This window comes from Lepisma saccharinum, chromosome 6, assembly GCF_977018435.1.
Source record: "Lepisma saccharinum chromosome 6, izLepSacc3.1, whole genome shotgun sequence".
Classification (NCBI taxonomy): Eukaryota; Metazoa; Arthropoda; class Insecta; order Zygentoma; family Lepismatidae; genus Lepisma; species Lepisma saccharinum.
Window position 1 is genome coordinate 41,479,346 of NC_139234.1, and position 23,169 is coordinate 41,502,514.

At 36.6% G+C, this 23,169-nt stretch overlaps 1 protein-coding gene across 2 annotated transcripts; it reads right to left on the reverse strand.

Moving 5' to 3' along the window:
* Nucleotides 1-627: 627 nt before the first annotated feature.
* On the reverse strand, nucleotides 628-12,002 carry LOC145989362 (uncharacterized). Of its 2 annotated transcripts, XM_083124700.1 has the most exons (4): nucleotides 11,946-12,002; nucleotides 8,367-8,405; nucleotides 3,887-6,162; nucleotides 628-1,473 (listed from the first exon to the last, which is right to left on the reverse strand). In XM_083124700.1, the coding sequence occupies exons 2-4, from the start codon at nucleotides 8,395-8,397 to the stop codon at nucleotides 1,096-1,098; spliced, it is 2,685 nt and encodes an 894-aa protein (XP_082980826.1). In that variant the 5' UTR covers nucleotides 8,398-8,405; nucleotides 11,946-12,002; the 3' UTR covers nucleotides 628-1,095. The 2 variants fall into 2 exon arrangements, with proteins under 2 accessions (XP_082980826.1, XP_082980825.1); XM_083124699.1 differs by lacking the exon at nucleotides 11,946-12,002 and having other exon boundaries at nucleotides 8,367-8,454.
* Between the last annotated feature and the right edge of the window lie 11,167 nt (nucleotides 12,003-23,169).

Consider the following 23,169-nt stretch of genomic DNA (forward strand, 5'->3'; position numbering starts at 1 on the left):
ATAGCTATTTTCATGATATTTTCCCTATTTTATTTAATTTTCTAATTTGGCGTCCTATACGGAACACCCTATATTAATCAAAGGCATGCATTAATACAATTTTATATTTAAACTTCTTTAACATAAAATCAACAACAAGAAGTTACAAATGAGAACAATATGACTTGAAATTTTGACCGATTCAGTCCATGGCTGCTTATTTAGCATTCGAATATACCTATCTATACATAAAATATTCTTCATTGTTGCTAACGAAGTAGGTTTCTCCTGGCCATCTCCCTTTCCTGCTCTGTTTCCTCATTGGTCATACTATGTTACTCTACGGAAGGTAATGCTGTAAAGTCCATGTAGACATCTTGATGGGACTCATCACTAAAACCTTCTGCACAGTGTATCGAGTCTTGAAAAATGTATGTATTTAAATATTGCTTTATAGAATATCGAGTCTGTGTTTTGTGATCATACATATTCTTGTCAGTTTTTATAGCATTACATTATGGTAACAAGAGATCGTCTAATAGACTATGATGAAACTAGATAAGGAACAATGTGTGAATAAAATGGCCCATTACCAATTCTTAAAATCTATTTATTGTTACAATAAAAAATATAAAAAGTTCGCAGCAATTAAAATAGCGTCTTTTTTTTGTTTTGATATGAACCAAATAACATATTACTATTACTTCCATGGACAAAATATTGCATAAATTCACAAGTGTGATGCTAACAATTCAAGAATAAATGTTATGGTTAAATAAGTTGATAACATTTTCGCTGTTATTCAGTTGATCATTCGCATGTTCGTTTCTAAACTGAATATTTGAAGCAAAATGTGTACGAAAATACTGATTCACTAACAAAATAATTTAATTCTATACTTCATGAATTGTACTGTTGGTTCTTCGTTTTAAAAACTTGTAATACTGGAGCAAGTCTTAAAGGAAATCATCAATCAGATAATATTTCATTATTGAACAACTGAAAAATGATTGACTGTTTGACTCACGTAGTATTACGCCAAAGGTTTTTGGCGGGAAGAACGTACACAGTTGTGTTTCATGAGCTATAGCTGTACAACAATTACATTGTAAATAATTATTCATCTCTTCTTAAAAGAGCAAAAATCTTTGGACGATTGTGTGTGCAGAATGGAGAATGTACATGAAGAGGTTTATTGATTACACCATGTTGTTGTTGTAACTGGGTGATATCTAATCCACCAGTGATCTGAGTCAGTCCAATGTTGTTAGGAATGTCAGAGACAGTAATTCCACTGGAAAGCACTGCTGTTCCTGTACTTTGAGTGACTGTGTTTTGTTGTCCGATCTGATTGTTCAAGTAGTAATAAGCGTTTGCATTTGCACAATCCACATTTTGCCACCACTCGCACACAAAAGTCTGTTGATTGAATACTGTTCCGTTGGGACACATGAAGGAGTTTTTGGTTCCATCTGCAGTACAGATGTGGAACACCTGTAAAATAGACAAAACGTATTTGTATTTCGAAGCTGCCAATGAGTTACAAATTATGATTTCTACATAAAAGAATCCACCAAGACGCTGAATGTTCAATTATAAATATGAACATTATTCCTCAGCTAAATGTATCGATACTGCAATACCCTAATTACAAAAGTAGAAGAAAAGTGTCTTAAATTGGCTTTATTGTTACTCTGTTCAAATATTCATTACTTAATACTCACCAGCTAACACCTAAGTATATTTTCTTATTAATTGTGATAAATAAAATCCCATACGGATTGGAAGAGGAACAAAGCGCTGGAAGAAGTTTGGTGACACCCGGTGGATGTTCTAGACTTAACTGTAGAATCATTCAGTCAAGATTGGATGGACAGAAAGGGGAAGAGGGTTGGTTCCTCTTTGCTGAATGTTTGCTAATGTTTTCTCGGTAAAAGAAAGCCTGACATGTGTTGCATTTTATTAATCTATCTCTGATATGGCAAAGATCAGAAAGAATTATCGGACATAATACTTGGAGCATTATAAATATTGATTTTACATAGGGGTTGGGAAATAAATTCTGTTCCAATTAGTCTTTTAACAATGATAAATTTTCAGTAAAGACAAGAGGAATCATGAGAAATCTATCCTATTGTATAGTTAGCTCACATAATGTTGGGCGCAATATTCTTCAAATTTTGAAACACTAATATGTGTCGACCAGGGGTCCATGGTTTGAATCCCGGCCGGGACATTCTTTGAGAGTGTCCATTCATCAATTTCATCATATCATCTTCATCTTCATAATTCGCCAAAACTGACAGAAAAGCAGGGTAAAACAAGCGAACCAATCAATAATGTATCTCCACACATATATGGTATTTTATTTGTCATAATACAGGGTCATTCAAAATCATTTATCAGATTACAAATGACTCTTGTGTTCATACAGCGGTTACATGCTCATATAATGAAGAAAAGAGTCCAGGATTGTTCCGTTTGGCTCGCTATGGTCATTGGGGTGACATCGAGTATATCTGTCGTCACCGACTCCACAGCATTAAGAATGCCCACTTTCAGTTCATCTAGCCTTGTGGGCAATGGTAGCACATGTTCATCCCCCCCCCCCCATTCATAATGAAGAATCGCAGAAATTTTGGTCAGGAGGCCTTGAGGGTGACTTGCAGAACATATTATCCGTCACGTCCAGAGCGAAAAATAACAACAGACATTAGGCGCGAAATGGATTGTCGCATAAATGTCATTCATGTCACCATGGAGAGTCATGTAGAACATTTTAAAAGTATGTACACAAAATTCTAGACTGTTTTTCTACATTCTATGGACATGTACTTACTCTGTCTTATAAACATTAAAAATACAGTCATTCATAATCGAATGAATCATTTCGAATTGCTCTGTATTATGAAAGCATGTAACGACAATTCACCTTACAAAATTAGTACATATACCAAAGATGAAACCTTAACACTTACTCGCAATGATTTATGGGAAATCAGTAAATGTCCTCTCTTTCAGTATTTGTGCAGGATATTCTTTATAAGCTGAAAAAAAGACCGAGTATTCTTATGCACTTCCTCTATTTTAGTATTTTCTCATTTTTTAAATATTTTTCGTTTATAAGATTCTAAATAAATTATTATAAATGCCACAGGAAGATTTATATTAAAATACATTAAATATACATTCCTTAAGATTAGTTGAACCAAAAAGTACACTTGATTTCCTGAATGAATCAGCTGTTCTTAAGTTATTGTTTATAACATGCATATATTTTAAACCTCGCTTTCAAGTGAAAGTTTTGTCGTCCATCTTTCTGATGAGATAATTAATCTTAATACGTGCGACGTGATCATAATCACAAAATGCATCTAGTGTTTAAAATTTTCATTGAGCAATATGCACTAATATCAGAAAATTTCCCGCCATTTTTAGAAATATATGTATACAAATAAAAGTTATCAATTATAGCTGAGCGAATGAGGGAAATATACTTATGTTGCGAAAAAAAGTTTTAAATTTAAGGCCTAATTATAGATATTGACATGCATTGAGCTTTTGTGTCGTTTTTCACGAAGACACGAGCCAAGAAAAACTCGATTTTACTTATCTTGTAAAGAGAATTAAGTTGTAACGATTGTGGGCCTGTTGTCTCAAGTGAATGTGTTCTTTAAATACACATAAATGCTTTAAGAATGAATCGTGTCATATATGCAAGGGCAATAATAGTTGACCATTGTGAAACTTTATGACAAGATAATATTATCACATTACAATTTTATTCACGTAAAGATTGGATGAATTGATGTGTATGTGGAAATAAGAAGTCAAATACCTTGGTATATCAGAAGAAATTATGTAAAGAAGTATATAAAAAGACATAGCTTAGTAGGAGCATATTTACCTGACATCTCGTAGCCATATCTGCATAATATCCAGGTCGGCCAATTTTCTCGCAGGCAAATCCCGTCAATGGAATTGTGGAATATGATGGATAATCAATGCCAGCTTGCCCATAGATAGACTGCTCCAGGGCCCATCCACCCTCATGCGCATGGTGGTCGTGATGGCTGTGTGGCTGACTCTCTATCACAGTGATTCCTGATCCTGTTCCTCCTTGCCCAACAGTTACTGTTGAACCTTGCACTCCTGGTTTGACAAGTTGTATCTCCTGCCCTTGTACAGGTGGTTTTACAATTTGTAAACCCGGCTTAACTACTTGCAAGTTTGATCCTTGCACTGTTTGCAGTATCTGAATGCCGCCCTGGTTTCCGGGCCTCACCAGCTGAATGTCCGGGCGTGTGTTCAGCTGTTCGATAAAGTGGACTGTTGGACGTTGATTTGCTGGTTTCGTGATAACCTGAATGTCTGGTCCGGAGCTGCTTATATGTTCCACTACTTGATAAGTTCCCTGATTGCCTGGTTTGGTAACAACCTGAATATCTGGTCCAGTGTTGACTTGCTCCACTACTTGTACAGTTGGGCCTTTGTTTGAAGGATTCGTTACTACCTGTACATCAGGTTTTGTTAGAAAGTGAATGTCCTGGCCCTGTGAAGACGTTTCTATTATATGCACTTGTCCTCCTGGTTTCACAAACAGGGAAGATGGTCTGAGAAATTGAAATCCTTGGCCATTGTAGTTTTCATTGAGGAATTGGATGCCTTGATTAGAGTCTATTATGTGTATTTGTGGTCGTTTTCCCCCGCCGATGTACTCTATGGCGCCATCTTTCGCAATGTAATAGCCTTGCCCGTAAGGACCATCTTCATGGAAGTGACCGTACTTATGGCGATGATGATGACGATGCTTTTCATACTGATACTCCCCTTCGCCTTCGAAATGGGCACCTTCAGCGTCCTCGTCTATCCCGTCTATGTAGTCGAGGATTGGTCCGTCAAGAGTATCCCTGATCACATAGTAGCCAATCCTCTTCACGAGGTGACCATACTTGTTGCGTTTCCTGTCTCTGTCTACAATGTGCAACTCGGAGCTCTGGAAGTCGTCGCCGGATACGTGGATGTCGGCAATGGAGGAGGTACCCACTTCAAGGAGTGGTATCTGTCGACCTGAGTACTCGCCCGACACTATGACCACCCTTGTGACCTGCGGCAGGAAGGGATTTCCTGGTAGGTCGTCAACGTAGCCCCTATTGAAAGGTACCAATGCCACAGCAACCCTTTCACCATTGTCTCGTTCCACAAGAGTTGTCAGAATACCTTTGGTTCTGACGAACCTGGCGAATGTCCCATCTCTGTGCCTGTGTCCTCGTATGACGCATGGGCTCTTAAGAGGAATTGCCACAAGGTTCCTCAAGCGTTCTAATAGCACGGCAGCCTTCCTTCTCTTCTCCTGCTCTGCCTTGTACGCTTCTATGGAGATGGTGCTTGTGAATTTCCCCACATTGGGTCTCCTCTCAACCTCATTCTCTTTTGGTATGGGATTCCCCTCAGCATCGAAGTTATAGAGGGTCGTGTACCGATCAACAGTCACCACTGCCGTTCCTCCAGGTCTGACTCCTCCTGGAAATTCTCCTTGTGCACCGTAGTCCGCCTCCTCAACAGGACCCGTTAAGTACCTATCCTCTTCATACTCCCCCTCGTCTTCAGGAAGCCTAAAACCTTGATCAAATTGAAACTCATTCTCCGGTCGATCTCCAAGATTGTACACTGCTTCATACTTAGCCTCGTACTTGTAAACCTTCCCCGGTGCCTTCCCGTCAGCCAACAATGGGAATCCTTCATCATCGAACAAAGGTTCTCCATCAGGTCCCAGTTCGAATTCTTCCGTGCCGTAAACATCTCCGGGTACATCCGTGTACACCGGAGCATTGTACTGAGCTGCCGGAACTGGTTCGTCGTCGCCTTTACCCTCTTTCCTCTGGTAACCCTCCCTGCCGTGAAGATCATTGTTCAAAGACTCGGCATTGATGGACGCATCTTCATATTCTGCACGACGCTCGTGGTCAAACCCGAAACCAACAGCTCGTGGCGAATTTCTGTCCAAATCTCTATCTTCGTTTCGCGAATTCGATTCACCCTTTCTGGAATCGACCCAGTATCTTCTTTCTTGCCTGATTTGGCCGACGTAACCAGAACTGCTGGATGAAGCTTGATCGACGTCTGACGCTCGTGGTGGATCTGGGGTGTATTGTCCATTCGATAAGCCAATGACCAGGAATGCTGCAATATAGACAAAATAGATGAGATTAAGAACCATGAACAAATATATGTAACAATAACAATCACAGGTATGTAGTATCAGACCGCTTGTCCGACTTGAGACCTTATTGTGTCAGACACAGAAATATACACACAGAAAGGTAAATGCGTCAGTTGTAACCAAGATGCATGAAGTCTGATGTTTAAGTGCATGCAAGAAGGTGCACAAGAAAGTTGATACATTAAATGACAGCTCGACATCGAAAGAAAATACTAACTTGCATCACATGATGTACTTTCACGTCACCTTTACAAACGAGATATACAAAAATATTTCTTCCGTGACACCTGATTCTTGGTAAATTAAAATAAAAACACACATTAGTGCATCAATCGATGTGTTTCTGGCAGTGATGTGCCGTAGACAACAAGTTTACCTCTACATGCGTTGTCTACAGGTAATCTACGCAAAGATTACATTGGGTTGTAGTTTACATAGACTACGTAGACAATCTAAAGTGCATTAAAATTAATTTTTAAGGGTTTCATGAAAGGAAAGGGACATTTTCAACTATATTGGTTCCTAACGAAATGAAAATAATCCTATTTACAACAAATTTCTCTTCCCTTCTATTATCAACTATGGAAGAATATAAGTAGTATGCAAAAAACAACAACAGATGGCAGTCGTGAAGCAAAAGTGGTCTTTTCCCCATGAAACACTAGAATATTTCCCAAATTAGGTTTCTTCCTAGGTGAGAAATTGTTCGAATTTGGAAGAAAGAGTATGAAAAGTTCTCCACACACATCAGCAACTGATACGCAGTATAATTTTCTTTTAATTCCACGGCGCCCTTTGATAAGTTATCACCTTTCGCCATGTTGTTTACATAGATTACGTAATCTACGTGTATAAAATAGTCTACGTGTAGAATGTAGACTATCGTTGTTTACGCGTAGACGCACATCACTGGTTTCTGGTGCTTCAAAAAGATGAAGCATTTAATTTTCTGTGTAAAAGAGTGATAATGACAGTATTCTTTGAACCTACGATATGGTTACTTATTTAAATGGTTAAAGAGAACTGAAAATAAAATTTTACATACACGAGTTAAGGCATTGAGAACTAACTACAAAGATGGATTAGATAAGGTTGCGAATCAATAACCTCACTAAACCCAAATATCGTTGAAAACAATGGTAAACTTTTATCCATGCCAGATTGTGTTGAAATTGAACAGAAATCCTGAATTTCCCAAATAGACTTCATGTGGCGCCCTCTAAAATAGTCCAGAGCTATTTGTAACACCAGAGGTTAATGTTCACAGGCTCAAGAGTGACGTGACCAAAACGTGACCAGAGATTGATTTGGGATATCTACACACTCCTTGCGTCTCACTGGTCCTCAGGCTGTGTACGAGAGCCGTCTGCGGGAGAAGCAGTGTAATAATGGAAGGTAGACAACCCGTAACACTCGAAACGTCATATTTTTCTATTTTCGGCGGGTTTTGGCTCCTCTGCTTCGTTCCTTTTGATGAACGGTACAGTGGGACGCACAAGTATTACCTAACAAGTAATTTATCTCCATATCTATTCTCTTTGCTTTACGCAATGAGATTTTAAGGAATTGATACAAAATGCCAAAGAAGCTACTGACAACTTCTGCACGAGCATACATAAAATCCCAGTCCTTAATGTAAGTAGGTTTCACCTGACGTAAAGGAGAAAAGTAAGACCCCTTCCATTTAGACTTTTTATTCTCTGTTCACATCACTATCCACTCTCTCCATGTTGCTCCAAGTTATGGTCCAATGCACAAGGATTGCTTTTCCTTTAAACCTGTCGTTTCCATGTAGAAAAGCATGGATCGTGCATGGCTTTTAGACGGTCCTTCACAGTCCGAGTGCATTCGGAATATCTCTCGCTGACTGCGCGAGTCTAGCCAGCGAGCCTACGAGCAGTGTACAGCATGAGCAATAGAGTTAGCTATAGGCGCAGAGTAGAGATGACGCCAGCGGTTCACTTCTTGATTGGAGGCGTCGGGAGTTATGACTCGCTCCCAAGGTGCAAGCGCAGAACGGATAGCTCATACATTACTGCATAAATATTCCTCATGAGACGTATTACATAGGAAGAAATATTGGTTTAAACTAAATATTTTAGAAAAGGCTGTAGCTAAATATACTTTTTCTTCACTAATGAGTAAAACAAGAATATTAACTCACCTGCCACAGTTCGTAGTATCCACAAGCCCATTCTTGGATCTGTAAAGAAACATGAAATTACCATGAATTATTTTAGAAACGTTCTGTCAATTCCGGTGTATAGTATTGGATATATTATTCTAAGAATGGACATTTCAGCAGCAAAAGAAACATCTTTTAAACTCAGAAGCTCTAACGTAACTATAATTTCAGTGTTAATAAATACATGTGTGTGACTGTATGTAACAATTTTTTGGAAAAGTAAAGACCACCAATCTACCATAATATTAATCTTCACGTTAATTATTGTGAGTCGCATGATTAGTTCAAACATCACTATAATTAAAACATTCCAATTGGAACAGTTAAGAGTATTGCTGATATTACACACTCGACAAATTAGTGCAATAACATTTATGTATATATCCACTTAAGAATGAAGTGATTCTTGAAATAACTACAGTTCATAAATTTCTCGGTACAATCATTTCCATTTGCTAAAAGTAAGAATGAAGATATCTTGAGTAGGATTAGTGATCATAGGTATCATTCTTATGATGGCCTATGGATGACGGTGTTGCCTTGTAAGAAAAGGTTCCCGCTATTATGGTAGAGCCACACTGCACAGCGATTAGAATCACACTTTAAACGGTAGCTTTCAGATGAGGCTATCAGAGCATACAGTGCACATTGATTGATTGATTTCATATATTTTACCGCTAATCACAAAGATGAAGACGATTGATGATATAAAATTAAATTAATGAAGGACAAGCATTCATAGATCGGGATTCGAACCCGGGAGCGCTGGCATCATAGCGCCCTGTGCTAACGCATTTATGCAGTGGACATAAAATAAACTTTGAATTAGTAACTATCTAGAATTGAATGTAAGTTTACAATGTCATTATGGAAATTAGCCTTATTAATTTACTTACTAGCTGAGTGCCCGGCGTTGCCCGGGTATTTATTTATCCCAATCTTCTATTAGACAGGCATATAATGAATTCTAACTATAGTGTAAAATTAACTTGGATTTGAAGGGCATTGGGAGTGTCACTATTCATCTCAGCGGCCCCAAAAACTATGGATTCCACACTAATATCGGTCGTTTTTTGGGAGTGTCACTATTCTTCTTAGCGACCCCGAAAAATATTGATTCCACACTAATATCGGTCGTTTTACATGTCACCCCTTCCCACCCCAACCCTAGGGGCGCCAGGGGTGTCTTGGAGTTGAACGGAATTCGAAGTGTCACTATTTATCTTAGCGACCCCGAAAACTATATATCCCACATTAAAATCCGTCATTTTTAATTTTTTTACATGTCAACCACTTCCCACCCCTAGGTGTGACAGCGGTGTCTTGGAGTTGAACGGAATTGGGAGTGTCACTATTCATCTCAGCGATCCCGAAAACTATGGATTCAACAACAATATCGGTCGTTTTAATTACCACCCCCTTCCAACCCCCACTCCTAGGGGTGCCAGGGGTGTCTTGGAGTTGAACACCATTGGGAGTGTCACTATTTATCTTAGCGATCACGAAAACTATGGATCCCACACTAATATCGGTCGTTTTTCATACCACCCCCTTCCCACCCCCTTCCCTAGGGGTGCCAGGGGTGTCTTGGAGATAAAGGGCATTGGGAGAGTCACTATTCATCTTAGCGACCCCGAAAACTATGGATTCCACACTAATATCTGTCGTTTTACATGACACCCCCTTCCCACTCCCATCCCTAGGGGTGCCAGGCGTGTCTTGCCCGCACAGTATTTCTTTCCAGATTGTAAATCATATGTGTACCAAGTTAGGTCATCGTGAATGTCTCCAATTAGCTTAGAGACTCCGAAAACTATGGATTCGACACTAATGTAGGTCATTTTTGACATTTTATTTTTCACCCACTCTCACCCCACCCCCTCCCCCCAATCTCGATAGGTGATGAACTTGAAGTTGAACGGCATTGGAGGTGTCACTATTCATCTTAGCGACCCCGAAAACTATTTATTCCACACTAATATAGTTCATTTTCGATTATTTGTACATGTCACCCATCCTACCCCCACCCATAGGGATGCTAGGGGCGTCTTACCACCACAGTATTTATTTCCAGATTGCAAGTTATATTTATACCAAGTTTGGTTGAAATTGCTCCTGTCGTTCGAGACTTATGTCGGAACAAACATACACACACACACATATACACACACACATCCATTTTTATATACACTATATAGATTTGGAAAATTTCAGATACACCACAACTGGTCATTTTACGCTGAAATCGTAAATTGAATTTGAATTTGAATTTGAATTTAAAATTTTGGGTGCGTCAGCACTAAGGCTATTTTGCACCCGTCACACTATACTGGGTCCAGCCCCTTATCTTTACACATAACAACTCTAACGTTGCTTAATTAAAATCATAAAATATTAAAATGTTCTGACTTTCGTTAAAAGCTGAGGCTGCAAAGAACACTCAGCACAAATAAGGACAAAACACAGGACAACACAAACAAAATTATACTGGCCAGGGGGCCAGTCGCCAGAGCCTCGTTAGTCTTCAGTCCAGGGTGTACTAACGTGGAAGTGAGGTTGACAGTTGGGTGTACTACGTGGAACATCACCCCTTACACCCCAAAATCGTAAATTGAAATTGTTGTGAACTAATACAGTATATAACAGTATTAAATGTTTAGGACGAAAATGATGCATTTTCTGAAAGTACATCTATAGTTCTGAGACATCTTACACGTCTGTATGTATTTATATTTTCTTAGTTTCCGTTCCTTTTGGCCGTCAAGGTGACAAAGTGCGTTAAGTGCGTTAAGTGGTCGACTTTCGATTTCGTCACCGAAATTTCCGGGTTCGAGTCCCGGCCTGGTCACGAATGTTCTTTGCGATTGCTCCTTCAACAATAACATCCAATCATTACTCATCCTCATCGTTGCTATTAGCCAAATGTGACACAATAACGGTGGAAAGTGTCGAAAATTGAATTACGTCGCTTTTATACGTATTCAGGCTAATCGAGACGATGAGGATGAAAAAATGTTCAGATAAAATATACTAGCTGGCCACAATTAATGTTGCCCTAACACACACACAGACACACACACAAAATATAAACGATTTGGTTTCAAATACAGTGAGTTTTTTTCATGAAAAGCTCCATGCTTAAAATACGTATTTCGATACGAAATTTTGAGCAATACTGACAACTCTGATTAAAGTACTTCTGAGTGCTTTTTTCATCGAAATTATGACAAGTATGTTTCAATTTACGGGTGACTTACAATAAATTCTAAATCCGAAAGAAAAACTTTCTGAAATTTTCTGGATGAGCTGTAACCCCATCAGCTCCCCCCTTGATTACGCCAGTGGCTTTGGCTATAAGGAGGCACTTAGCACATGTAAGGACAAAACAGCCCAACATAGAATTATACTGGCTGTGGGTCCAGACACTAGGGCCAGGGTGTACTTCGTGGAACAGAGGTTGACATATGGATAAAACTCCTGCACTCTGAATGTTGAAGCATCTCCCATTCAACAACCACACAGTTCCAAAATATAAGCACACTTTAACAAAATACTCACTGGGGCTTTCTGTAGATGCACAAACGTTTCAAGCACTTATGAACTAACACTGCTGTGTGTCAAAGATCCACTAAAATCCAAATGTGACCTACATGTTTTCTTATACAAACATAACGTCCTTCTGACATTCCAAGACATCCAGAAGGTCTTTTCAGTTTTCTGTGAATTCATGTTGTTCTCAGGTCTTTATGAATTTGTTTCCCAAGCACGAGGACTTGTGTGATCTGAGCCTAATATATTCAGCTGGCTCCTCATTACAAATGATTAAGATGACAAGCTTTTGTGCGAAACTTCCTTAGTGTGCGTGCTAAGCTTCAACACGAAAGGAAACCGTTAGTTCATGTAATGGATCTGAATCATATCCCTTTCGTACAAGTTCTCACCTTGACTTGGCTAAATCCTGAATTATTTGGCCGTGGGTCATGGAATGATGCGTGCTAGTGTGTTGTATGCGTAGGTTTGGATGGAAATTGCTTTCCAAGAATATGTCAATAGCCTACAACAAAGGTGCGGCTACTTCTTGTTCCACAGAAAAATATTGATTTGCTTGAAATTAACAAAACACTGTCGGTTAACCTTTTTTGTAGCCTTTACTGAACTTGGTAATTTTAACAAAATTATGTGTTAATGCTAAACAATGTGCCCGAGTACTAAGAGAATATGGTTCTTGTGAAAAATTACTGAAAGCATTTGGTTCCGGTTAACAATTATTAAAAGAATTGGGTTCTGGTGAACAATTGCTAAAAAGGGGGATTTTGATCCGGTTAACAATTATTAAAAGAATTTGGTTCTGGTGAACAATTGCTTAAAAGGGGAATTTTGTTCCGGTGAACAATTACTAAAAGCATTTGGTTCCAGTTAAAAATTATTAAAATAATTTGTTTCTGGTTAACAATTGCTAAAAAGGTGGATTTTGTTCCGGTGAACAATTTCTAAAAGCATTTGTTTTCGGTTAACAATTATTAAAAGAATTTGGTTCTGGTGAACAATTACTAAAAGCATTTTGTTCCAGTTAAAAATTACTAAAATAATTTGTTTCTGGTTAACAATTGCTAAAAAGATGGATTTTGTTCCGGTGACAAATTACTAAAAGCATTTGGTTCTGGTTAACAATTATTAAAAAAAATTGTTTCTGGTGATCAATTGCTAAGAAAGGGGGATTTTGTTCCGGTTAACAATTATTAAAGGAATTTGGTTCTGTTGAACAATTGCTAAAAAGGGGGATTTTGTTCCGGTGAACAATTACTAAAAGGACGTGGTACTGGTGAAGAATCAGCAAATATTGGTTACAATAATACAAGGGAGAGTCAAATGAAAACCTTAATTTGTTTTTGTTTGTTATCTAGTAGTGTGTATGTAGGGTTGCACATATTTTTTCAACTATGAGTTGTGCCTGTATACCTTAAGAAGAATGAGTCTGTGGGGTCCACGTGCAGTCACTTATGAGCCACTGCGAAGGCCTTTCCACCCATCTGACTGCGAACTGAGGCCATTGTCGAACTTTCTCCTGCATTAGTAAACTTGCTGCTTTGGTAAGCATGCACAGGGATATTGAATTTTCATTTGGCGAGAAATTTCTGCACGTTTTAGGCTGACAGAGGGCAAGAAACCACTCCTCTTCACTGGCGCAAGTGTGTATAGGAGGCGCCATCTTTGAAGTAACAAAAATGTCTTTTAGAAGCTTACTTGATTTGTGTTGCAGCCTTGAGGTCGTTTTGTAAATAACAGTTGATACCTCGTGTAAATTTGAGCTGTATACAGTATGCCCTACATTTTTGATTTTACTTTCCAGGCTTTCATTTGACTCGTGTAATACTTTCAACGCTTCAAGTTATTCCAAACAAGCCTATTTCTGTCTAATGGTGTATTGAATTTTTTTTTACAGTTTCGAGTAAGGGTGAAAACGTGTAATCGCCCAGTATTAGTTGTGAAAATCAACTGACCTGATTAGACGTGTCAGATGATGACGCACGTAGAGTGATGAATTACTACTATTATCAATATCTAATAATAGTAACTTATTATTATAATTGGCGTCCCCGAAGGTGCAGTGGTAGCGTCGTTGCCTTGTAATCAAGGGGTCCAGGGTTCGATACCCGGGGAGGCACATAGTGGTTCGGATCACACTTTAAACTGTAGGTCCAGTAAAATTAAGTTATGAATCTACTTTCCGAGATAAGTTCAAGATTGAACTAGAGAATGTTTGAGATCATTCGTCGGCTACAAAGCCGAACATTTGTTTTATTGGTGTCCCGCAACTTTCTACGATTTTTTGCCACGAAATGTTCTTCGCGAGGTAAAGTGGGGAGAATAAAGAATAGAAGAATGGACACTCACAAACATCCATGCCCAGGCCAGGATTCGAACCCCAGGCCACGAGGGGTCGTAGCGCGATGTGATAACCACACTGCCACGGGGCCGGCACCAGTATTGATTAATAATATCAGTTATGATATGGGTATCTCTCACATGTCAATGCTATGCATATACACACTCACGCACCCATATGTACAGTGGTATCCATGAGTATTACCGTGAAAAATGTCCTTGGCTATGTTCATTAATTTTTCTCTTTCATCCTGTGTGATTTTAAGCTATGGATTTTTATGAAAGCTGGTGCAGAAATTGTCAATAGCTCTTTTAGTTTTCTTTTAATTCCTGAAGCTCTTATTGGATCAAATAAAGTGCATACTTATGGATCCCACTGTACATACATGGGTTGGTGTACTGTGGATTCCGCTACCCTTCTTTCGAAGGGAGTGTTCGCGGCTGCATATCACAATGCTAATGTTAAATTAACCTAACAGAATTGACAGATATGACAAATAGCTAAAGCTCATCTTCTCAAGCATTATTTCAGACCTATGTTTTTAAATGCAATAAAAATATATGAAAATTAGAAATGCAGTAGAACTATGAGATTAAATATGAACGTACAAATTTCAGTAATGTTTTCCTCTGTACATATATCTGACCCCAAAAGAAAGCAAATTTTATATCATCCCTTCGCCCGCTTGAAATAAATATAAATAAATATTTGGGGAGGGCAGGATTGGCATAAATGTCTTTGTGTGTGTGTGTGTGTGTGTGTGTGTGTGTGTGTGTGTGTATATATATATATATAAATCATATTTTAAATGTGTAAATGCTTATTTATAATACTTGATCTTCTTGGGGAATTTTGTGAGCCAGAAAATTCCTTAGAACAAGAAGTTTTATTTTCCCACTGATATTATCAATCCAGGAGAGCACACAGTTGATACTTAATTAGAATTATACAATTTTAGATTAGGAAAAAAATGCTCAACTAAAAGTGTTTTTTTTCAAGGATCTCTGAAATGTATTTCAGTTTATTGTAATTAGCAAATCAGACATTTTCGCATAGTGAGGTAGTATTTGCTGCATCCAATAAAATTTATCTTATATGCTGTGGGTCCACCTTTTGAAACAAATCTTGGTTTATTTACAAATTTTTGACGGTTTCCCTGCACGAACACCGGTTTGGATTCTGTGTGAATAGCGTGTTGAATTGTTTGTTTTTTCTAGTTTGAGATCTAATTAATTGAAGTTTGATTTGAGAATAATAGTTCTAGAGTTACAAGATTAAATCTCTCTATATATTTTACATTTGATATGTGAAAGAGAAAAGCGAAATAAAAACGCTTGTGATCTCCAAAGATGGCTCAGGATGTGAAGATTAATGAAGACAATTTAATGCAAGCAATCCAGAGTGATATGAATGTGATTGTACCTGAACAGTTAGCGGAAATGGAAGTTAGTGATAAGACTTCTTTCAAAAGAGGTCGATCTAATGAAGAATGCTCGGAACCTGAAGTGGAGAAAAACCCCAAAAATCCGAAGGTAAGTGCAAGCACAAAGGTTGGTGTTGCTAAATATAGAAATGAAGCATATGATATGTCTTTATATTATGAGGGACATCAAGGCCCATATATCGTGTTGGTGGACAGTACATTACCTGGATCACAGAGCTTGAATACGGTAAAATTAGGTTATAATTTGTGTAAGGAGAAGGTTGATGTTGAATTCGTTAAACAAAGTGGTTTGAAGCAGGCAAAATTGACATTTCGCACAGCATATGATGCAAATAAATTTGCTAAAAATGAATTTATCAAGGAAAAATACCATTTAGAAGCCAGAATTCCTAAAGGTCTTTTAGTGAGAGAAGGATTAATATATGGTGTACCTACCGACATCCCAGTAGACGAGATAATCGAAGACATTAGAGCTGAAGTTCCAATAATAGATGTAATAAGGATGAAGAAAACTTTTTTCAATGAAGAGGGGGAAGTAAGGCAAGAACCTACTAAACTGATTAGTGTAACATTTCAATCTCAACAGTTACCAAAAGAAGTGAAGTTGTGGAGACAAATATTTGAAGTGAAGCCAAAAGTAAGATCTGTGATTTTATGCAAGAAAAGTGTCCGTTTCTCACACACACAAACACAGTGTAAATCCTCTCCCGTGTGTTATAGATGCGGTCAAGCGGAACATGGAATCTGCAATGCCAGTCCTAAATGTATTAATTGCAAAGGAAACCACTTTTCTACGGATAAGTCTTGTGTAAGATGGGAGCAAGAGAGAGAAATACAAAGGCTGATTGCTTATAACAACATCTCCTATCAAGATGCAAGGAAACAAGTACTTTTTGGAATTGATCCATGAAATGAACAGCGAACATATGCGACCTCTGCTAAAGACTTTCCTAAATTGCTAGAGATAAGAAAGGAATCAATAAACAAGGAAAGCCCTTGCACATCAGAAAGTCCTACTACGATCAGATTAAATTCTGTCACAGATTGGGAAAATAGAAGAAATGACACATATCTGAGTAATCTCTGTTGGAAGAAAGTGCCACCAGAATGTGACCGGTCTTATGAAAGTTTTAAAAACAAGACGGGGAAAATTTTAGACTGCATTCTGCTTCACAATTGAGGAAAACAATTAAACCTGTTTTGATAAAGGACAAAAATAAACACAAAGATCCACAAATTGCGTCAACATCATCAGCAGTGGCTAATTCAAGTGAACCTGTGAGCACGACGTGTTCCTCTAAGGGACAGGATAGAAAATCAGATTCGATTGGACGCCGGACAACAGCAGAGAGTCCTTCTCAGAAAGAATCGCTAGTAAATCTGCTACATCTAATAGCAGAACTAACCACAACAATTTCAGTGAGTGATGATTTATTATATATTAGGAAAATAATATTAAAATGTAACGAAATTTCTGAACAAATTTTAAAACTAATTCAAGACTTACAAGATTTCGGGGACACCCCTTAATTTAAAACAACAATGTGTTTCCAGCAAAGAAAATACTTGCCATTAATAATACAATGGAATTTAAGATCCTTCTCTGCAAGGAAACTTCAATTAATTAAATTAATAGATGAGTGTCACCCGTTAATTATTTGCATTAGTGAGGTATGGGGTTTAAAATTAGAAAATATTCATATTGCTCACTATCATAGTATATTAAATGATTATAATGTGGGAAATAAGGGTGTGGGAATTTTTGTTCATGAAAGTGTACCATTTCAACAAATTCAGTTTAATTAACACATGATTTATTTTCCAAATATAATGTAGAAGTGGTAGGTATAAAAATTCAGTTAAACAACTTACTTTATAATATTATTAGCTTGTATGTTCCATCTCATTATACTTCGCAACAAATACAGAGCTCTCATCTAAATTCTCTTATATCTGGCTTTCAACATCCCTTTATCATAACAGGAGATTTTAATTGTCATAATACATTGTGGGGTGATCATAGAATTGATACTTTGGGAAAGACAGTTGAAGATTGGATGGATAATAATAACTTGACAATTACAAATGATGGATCTCCAACACATGTTCCACCAAATGGAAATAATATGTCTTCTATTAATCTAACTTTAATATCTGATAATCAGTGTTTTGATTTTGTGTGGGAAATAGACTTTGATTTACGAACTAGTGATCATTTTACATGTTTCATCACGCTAACATTATCTCAAAAATTTCCAAAATTAGTAAAACAAAAAACAATTCGTAAGTGGAGCGTAAAGAGGGCAGATTGGATAAAATATAAGTCAGTTTTAGACTTAAAATTCTCAGCTAAAGAATATCAAAACCAATATACTGTACAATATGAAAAATTTGTGGATATAATAACTCAAGTTATGGATTATGCCGGACCCCGTCTTAAACCGCAATATGATCGAAATTTTCCTAAAATAGATTGGTGGAATGAAGAATGTTTTCAAGCAAAAAGGAAGCGAATACAAGCATTGAAACAATTTGTAAGTGCTCCTTCACCTGCAACTTTGTTAAATTTGAAACGAACTACTGCAAAATCTAGAAAAGTATATATAAAGGCTAAGAGATTTTCATGGCAAAAATATTGCGAAGAAATAAACCCTAACACAAAATTAGACGTCATATGGCGTAAGTTCAGATCACTTAGAAAAGCACATGTAAGTCGGACTTTACCTTTGTCCACTGAATGGAAAACCGATTTTATTAATAAAGTCATTCCTACACCCTTTACAACAGCCTGTGAACCTCCTAATATATTCTACACGTTCTCATCTACATCAAAATACTCAAAGGGGTTCACATCCTCTATCACTGTAAATGAAATTTATGAAATTCTTCAAGGGTCTAATGATTCTGCTCCTTGCATTGATGGAATTACGTACTCTATGGTACGAAATCTTCCACAGAATGCACTAAGCATGTTATGTAAAATTTTCAATCAAATATTCCTATCGGGTAAAATTCCCGTTGCATGGACCTCTCAAATTATTATACCAATTCTAAAACCAGGGAAAAACCCTTCGTTGGGTCAGTCATATCGCCCTATAGCTCTAAGTTCCGTACTGGCAAAAATTTTCGAGAAGCTTTTATTAAAAAGATTAGAGTGGTTTATGGAAGGTCAAAAGGTATTTTCTCCCAGACAAATGGGATTTCGTAAAGGTTATGGAACACAGGATGCATTAGTAACATTATCTTCTCATATTTATAGCGTTATTAAAAGAAACCAATCAGTACTTTCAGCCTTTATTGATATTCAAAGTGCATATGACAACGTAGATATTACTGTTCTATTGAGACAACTACAATTACTAAAAGTGCCACATTGTATACTCATAATGACATGGAAATTGTTATCTAAAAGACAACTTTATTTTCATTTTGGTTCAGAAATGGTAGGTCCAATATATATTGGACAAGGACTACCACAGGGAAGTCCTCTTAGCCCATTATTATTTAATGTTTATTTATCAGATATTAAAACAATAATAGATTCCCCATTTCAGTTTCTACAATATGCTGATGATGTATGTATATATTTAGACTCTAGCAATCACTTAAAAGATTTTTCAATGTTTGAATATAAATTAATAGAATTTAACGAATGGTTAAAGCAGAAAAAATTATCAATATCTTTAGAAAAGTCCAAAATAGTAGTATTTAAGCATAAGGGTCTTCAAAATATTTTCAACATTATTCCTAGGAGATTACAAATTCCAATTGTTTCACAAGTAAAATATCTAAGTGTATACTTTGATGCTTCATTATCATGGCAGTATCAAATAAATATGATGAAAAATAGAACCGATAAAATATTTCATTTATTTAAAGCTATGGCGAATACCAAATGGGGAGCACATCCTACCAGCATGCTTATGTTTTATAAGAATTATTATCGAGCAGTATTAGATTATGGATTAATGGTCTTGTGTAATCTTCCAGTAACAAAACTTTCTCCATTAGAAGTCCAGCAACGAAAAATTCTAAAAAGATGTTTGGGATTAATGAACAGTACTCCTAATGTAGTGGTATACATGGAGTCAGTAGAATGTTCGGTTTCTGTGAGGATAACTCGCTATAAAAATGTTATTTAAAATTCAACATTCACCATGGCATCCTTTCAATGATGTTTTATTAAATCTTTTAGAGCTGCATGATTCAGGAATAACCAATGATAAATCAGCTACGCTTTGGGTACAACTATTTAGTAAATATCACCATGAATGTAGTCAAGTACTCATAGCAAGAACATTGCCAGTGTACTCGTTAGAATTTCCCACACAACCAATTCAAAAAATATATTTCCCGAAATATAATCATGTAGCTGAGTTTAGAGAATCTTGGGAAGACTTTTATCACATATATACAGATGGGTCTAAAACTGAAAGTGGAGTAGGAGCAGCTCTTTATGATACTGAAAGAAATATATCAAAAATGTTTAGGTTACCAGTGGAGGCATCCATATTTACAGCAGAAATATATGCGGTATATCAAGCTTTGATTTATATTGGTACAGTTCCTGAACAGAAATTTCTAATACTAGTTGATTCCCAAAGTGTTTTGCAAGCAATACAATCTAGTTATAAAAACTTATTTAAAATTTCACCATATGTCATCAATTGTATTCGTGCAACTAATAGCTTAATAAGCAATGGAAAAGTAATTCATTATGTGTGGGTAAAATCACACATTAATATTTACGGAAATGAACAAGCAGACAGATATGCAAAACAAGCTGCTCAATTGAATGAAACAATCCAGTTACCATTGCATTACACAGATCTTTTGCCGAGGGTTAAGAAGAAAATTTTTGAAGAATGGAACTTATGGTGTAATAATTCATTACAAAGTGTTGGTGAAAGTTATCGTCCTTATGTTGATTACACAAGGAAAAAACCTTGGTTTTATAATTGTAAAGGTTCAAGAAATGCAATTGTTTTAATAAATAGACTAAGAAGTGGTCACGCGAGAACATATCATCATTTATTTAAAATACACATTTTGAAATCTCCGAATTGTGACTGTGGTGATTTAAAGGGTGATGCTCATCATATTATTTTGGAATGTCCAATTCACTCAGAGAAAAGAAAGACCTTATATAAAACTTTGTCAAAAATTAATGTTCCTTTTCCCATTAATATGACTTCAATGTTGTATGCTCCAGATGTTAGAATTGGATATGTAATACTTGCTTTTTTGAGAAAAGCTGATGTAAAATTATAATATATTTTTGTTACTGAATGAGTTAATGTAGTTATATAAAATTGTATTTAAGAGCGTTTATGAACTTTGTGTAAAATTTATGAAAATGTATCTTATGTACTTATAATGTATGCTGGGCATAAACAGCCACATGTAAGCTGTAAGTCCAATAAATCTTAGTTGAGTTGAGTTGACGGTTTCCCTGATTTTTTCATGGTGGTATCGTTTGGATTCTGTGTGAATAGCGTGTTGAATTGTTTGTTTTTCTAGTTTGAGATCTAATTAATTAAGTTTGATTTGAGAATTAGAGTTCTAAAGTTACAAGATTAAATCTCTCTATACATTTTACATTTGATATGTGAGATAGAAAAGCCAAAGATGGCTCAGGAAGTGAATATTAATGAAGAAAATGTAATGCAAGCAATCCAGAGTGAAATGAATATGATTGTACCTGAACAGTTAGCGGAAATAGAAGTTAGTGATAAAACTTATTTCAAAAGAGGTCGATCTAATGAAGAATGCACGGAACCTGAAGTGGAGAAAAACCCCAAAAATCCGAAAGTAAGTGCAAGTACAAAGGTTGGTGTTGCTAAATATAGAAGTGAGGCATATGATATGTCTTTATATTATGAAGGACATCAAGGCCCATATATCGTGTTGGTGGACAGTACATTACCTGGATAACAGAGCTTGAATTCGGTAAAATTAGGTTATAATTTGTGTAAGAAGAAGGTTGATGTTGAATTCGTTAAACAAAGTGGTTTGAAGCAGGCAAAATTGATATTTCGCACAGCATATGATGCAAATAAATTTGCCAAAAATGAATTCATCAAGGAAAAATACCATTTAGAAGCCAGAATCCCTAAAGGTCTATTAGTGAGAGAAGGATTAATATATGGTGTACCTACCGACAACCCAGTAGACGAGATAATCGAAGACATTAGAGCTGAAGTTCCAATAATAGATGTAATAAGGATGAAGAAAACTTTTTTCAATGAAGAGGGGGAAGTAAGGCAAGAACCTACTAAACTGATTAGTGTAACATTTCAATCTCAACAGTTACCAAAAGAAGTGAAGTTGTGAAGACAAATATTTGAAGTGAAGCCAAAAGTAAGATCTGTGATTTTATGCAAGAAATGTTTCCGTTTCTCACACACACAAACACAGTGTAAATCTTCTCCCGTGTGTTTTAGATGCGGTCAAGCGGCACATGGGATCTGCAGTGCCAATCCTAAATGTATTAATTGCAAGGAAACCACTTTTCTACGGATAAGTCTTGTGTAAGATGGGAGCAAGAGAGAGAAATACAAAGGCTGGTTGCTTATAACAACATCTATCAAGATGCAAGGAAACAAGTACTTTTTGGAATTGATCCACGAAATGAAGAGCAAACATATGCGACATCTGCTAAAGACTTCCCTAAATTGCTAAAGATAAGAAAGGAATCAATAAACAAGGAAAGCCCTTGCACATGAGAAAGTCCTACTATAAACAGATTTAATTCTGTCACAGATTGGGAAAATAGAAGAAATGACACATATCTGTGTAACCTCTGTTGGAAGAAAGTGCCACCAGAATCTGACCGATATTATGAAAGTTTTAAAAAACAACACGGGGAAAATTTTAGACTGCATTCTGCTTCACAATTGAGGAAAACAATTAAACCTGTTTTGATAAAGGACAAAAATAAACACAAGGATCCACAAATTGCGTCAACATCATCAGCAGTGGCGAATTCAAGTGAATCTGTGAGCACGACGTGTTCCTCTAAGGAACAGGATAGAAAATCAGATTCGATTGGACGCCGGACAACAGCGGAGAGTCCTTCTCAGAAAGAATCGCTAGTAAATCTGCTACATCTAATAGCTGAACTTACCACACCAATTTCAGTGAGTAATGATTTATTATATATTATGAAAATAATCTTAAAATGTAACGAGATTTGTGTACAAATTTTAAAAATAATTCAAGATTTACAAGATTTCTGGGACACCCCTTAATTTAAAACAACGATGTGTTTCTAGCAAAGAAAATTCTTGCCATTAATAATACAATGGAATTTAAGATCCTTTCCTGCAAGGACACTTCAATTAATTAAATTAATAGATGAGTGTCACCCGTTAATTATTTGCGTTATTGAGATATGAGGTTTAAAATCAGAAAATATTCATATCATAGTATATTGAATGATTATAATGTGG

Excerpts from the sequence above, each read along its gene's own strand:
- LOC145989362 (XM_083124699.1), bottom strand. The coding sequence starts at position 8,430 with ATGGTAATTTCATGTTTCTTTACAGATCCAAGAATGGGCTTGTGGATA. Across the intron at positions 6,163-8,366 it reads GATACTACGAACTGTGGCAG|CATTCCTGGTCATTGGCTTA; the intron begins GTGAGTTAATAT and ends TCTATATTGCAG. Across the intron at positions 1,474-3,886 it reads ATATGGCTACGAGATGTCAG|GTGTTCCACATCTGTACTGC; the intron begins GTAAATATGCTC and ends TCTATTTTACAG.